At 39.5% G+C, this 3072-nt stretch overlaps 1 protein-coding gene across 1 annotated transcript; it reads left to right on the forward strand.

Moving 5' to 3' along the window:
* The first annotated feature begins 277 nt into the window (after positions 1-277).
* On the forward strand, positions 278-2292 carry LOC139540696 (large ribosomal subunit protein uL29m-like). Its single transcript, XM_071344566.1, has 7 exons — positions 278-451; positions 625-764; positions 886-946; positions 1045-1141; positions 1281-1411; positions 1729-1824; positions 1976-2292. Exons 1-7 carry the CDS (start codon positions 321-323, stop codon positions 2085-2087), a joined length of 768 nt encoding a protein of 255 aa, XP_071200667.1. The 5' UTR covers positions 278-320; the 3' UTR covers positions 2088-2292.
* Positions 2293-3072: the final 780 nt, after the last annotated feature.

A 3072-nucleotide genomic window follows, 5' to 3' on the forward strand; every position in this document is an offset into this window, starting at 1 on the left:
CGCATAATTCCCCTATTTTAGAGGATTTAGCCTAGCAGCAGACCAAAGAATACGCCCAGCATCGCTGCTGCGGCCAGGCAGACCGTTCTGTGATAGGTCCGTGACTACAATGTGAAGCCAAAACAGCCATATTTGCGAAGGGAAACAAATATGCGAATAAGAGTTTAACAAAGTAAAGATTTTATGTTAACATTTCATTTCTACTATGTGGATTTTATTTTTTTACTTTTGTTCATGATTCAAATTACCAAAAGTGTTTCTAATGAGTTTTTGTTTTATTTATTTTTATGATGCATTCTGGGTAGGGAATTATAGGAAAGATGGCGGCGACCTCAGCAGGACGCGTTTTGACACTTTGCAGACAGTTTCAAAACGCTTTTAGGATTTCTACATCGTTAGTCGCCCAACAGTCTGCTCTCACTTTGACCAAATCTCAGTCTTATCCTGATAGGTAAGAATCAAATACCGAATATAACCGTAACGTTAGTTCGTTAGCTTCAGAACCTTAGTAACTAACCTTTCATAATCATGGCACAGAGAAATAATGAAATGGCGACTGGCGAGGAGGCTGCTAAATAGATTACCATTCAGTACCTGAATCTGCTGTCTTCCCCTCTTTGTTAGGTTAACGTATCCACTTTTGAGCTCAAATTGGCACTGTCATGTTGGCCAGTGTCGGCCTCTGCACACTACCATCAACAGAAGAGGACTTGAGGAGTTTTTCGACATACCTGAAAACTGGGGAGAGGCAACAGTGAAGTCAGGTAAGACTTTTTGCCAGTATATCTACTGATCACCAAAGCAACGTTTTTTTTAATGATTTCCTTCAAAAGGACTGGTAAGTAGCTGAGTGTAACATTTATTATTTTAATGATTTGATTGTAGGAGCACCATGGGCTGCCAAGCAACTAAGGACGAAAAGTAATGAAGACTTACATAAGCTCTGGCAAGTAGTGAAGGTTGACATTGAATGAAGACCACTGACCTCCAGAATGAATGTCCATAAACTAAATGGTGAAAATCTTGTTTTCACTGTTCTCACAGGTATGTGCTCCTGAAAGAGAAGAACATGCTGCTTACCATTGAGCAGGAGTCCAAAAGGCAAAGAATTCAGATGCCAAGTCCAGAGCGCCTAAAGAAGGTAAATATGACATAGGCCTATGCTTTCTGAACAGGTTCATTAATATTGAACATTGAGATATTCCTAGTAGAGCACAGTCATTTAGTGACCGTCTACCCCAGTCCACACACAGAAATTGAGACAACCCTTATCTCTTCAGATCGAAAGGTCCATGAAGAGACTAGACACAGTGGTGAAGGAGAGAGAAGACGCCCTCCGCCTGCTCCAGACAGGCCAGGAGAGAGCAAGACCTGGGGCCTGGAGAAAGGACGTCTTTGGACGGGTCTACTGGTACTTAGCTTCCATACACAATACACCACTATGATACATAGAAGTATCTCCTTAAACAATAACCAAATGTTGCTTTTACCTTACTGGCCTTGTTTCCCATTCAATTTTTAAGCAAATGTTCAAAATGTAGCATGTTAGCCTGGCCTAGATTGAGTGAAGTGTTGTTGAACCGTCTTTGGAAAACTATCGGGGGAGAGGAATTACCTGCTCGAAGCAAACAAAGGCAGTTTCCCTAAAATATTCAGTGTTACTTCACATGTGTCGAATGGTAAGATTGATTGTCATTGCTAACTCTGTGATCTTAAATGTTTTTCTAGGTACCGGTTTAGAGAGCATGCCCTTCCTTGGTACATGAACAAGAGATACAAACGCAAACGTTTCTACACACCCTTATTTGTCACCCCCCACATAAGGTAAGGAACATCGTTCGTGCATTAGTTTATAACCGTACAATATGAGTACCTCCAAGCAGAGCACTTAACCATATCACATCTGGCATAACACCTTCAGAAGGGCAAATGCAATCAATCGTCTGTTGTCACAAGTTGTCTTTCTCTTTTCCAGGCTTCGTCTAGAGAAACACCTCCGTGCTAAGACCAGGATACAGAACAAAGAGAGAGAAAAACAAACCGCACTCCAGGAGAAGTTTCCCCAAATGAAGGTCCAGCCATCATGAAGACCTTCATTGACCAAGAAACATCATTCTCCCTCCTGCAATTCACATTGGAGCATGTGACTGTATCCCCGTTTTTTTGCATAAACGTGTCTGTCATCAGCTTTTATTTAATGTACTTTTTCATGTTGGTAAACTGGCATTTGTGTCTCCCTCTGTATCATGATGCCTTGATTATGGTTATTCCTATTAAAGTGATGTACAGACACTGTTTTTGTGCCTTATTTTAAACCACAGAATTCAAAATATGTCCTTGAACATAAACAATTTGAATTAAGTCGAAAGATTGCTCCATCAATAAATTGTAGGTAAATAAATATTCTGATATACCAGCAATTGTCACTGCAGGTATTCTGAACATTATTGTCTATGGTGATTGCTCAGACAAGTTTGGCAAAAACTAATTATGAAAGTGAACATTGTCTAACATCAAAGTTTGAGTTGTACACCTTCAACACTTGTTATCGACATTACGCCAAGACAAATCTTGAACTTCCGTTCCAGGAATGGTCAATGGTGAAACCACTATAAGCCAGTGATATAGAAACATATTAGAATAGGTTTGTTTTGTACTTCTTATGAATATAATTTCATGTATTTAACAGGGACAATTAACCAGCTGGCTTTGTGATGTCACAAATGTAGCTGATGACGTAATAAAAACAGACAGTTAAATGTGTGTGTAACATGGTAGTCCATTTGATCTGGAAATAATGACCACAACTAAATAAAATAAAAGTGTATTTGTCATGTGTGCCGAATACAACAGGTGTAGTAGACCTTACAGTGAAATTCTTACTTGCAGGCTCTAACCAACAGTGCTATAAAAGGTATTAGGTGAACATTAGGTAAGTAAAGAAATAAAAACGACAGTGAAAAATAGCAGTAGCGAGGCTATATACAGGCACCGGTTAGTCGGGCTGATTGAGATAGTATGTACATGTGGATATGGTTAAAGTGACTATGCATATATGATAAACAGAGTAGC

This window comes from Salvelinus alpinus, chromosome 16, assembly GCF_045679555.1.
Source record: "Salvelinus alpinus chromosome 16, SLU_Salpinus.1, whole genome shotgun sequence".
In the NCBI taxonomy this organism is placed as follows: domain Eukaryota; kingdom Metazoa; phylum Chordata; class Actinopteri; order Salmoniformes; family Salmonidae; genus Salvelinus; species Salvelinus alpinus.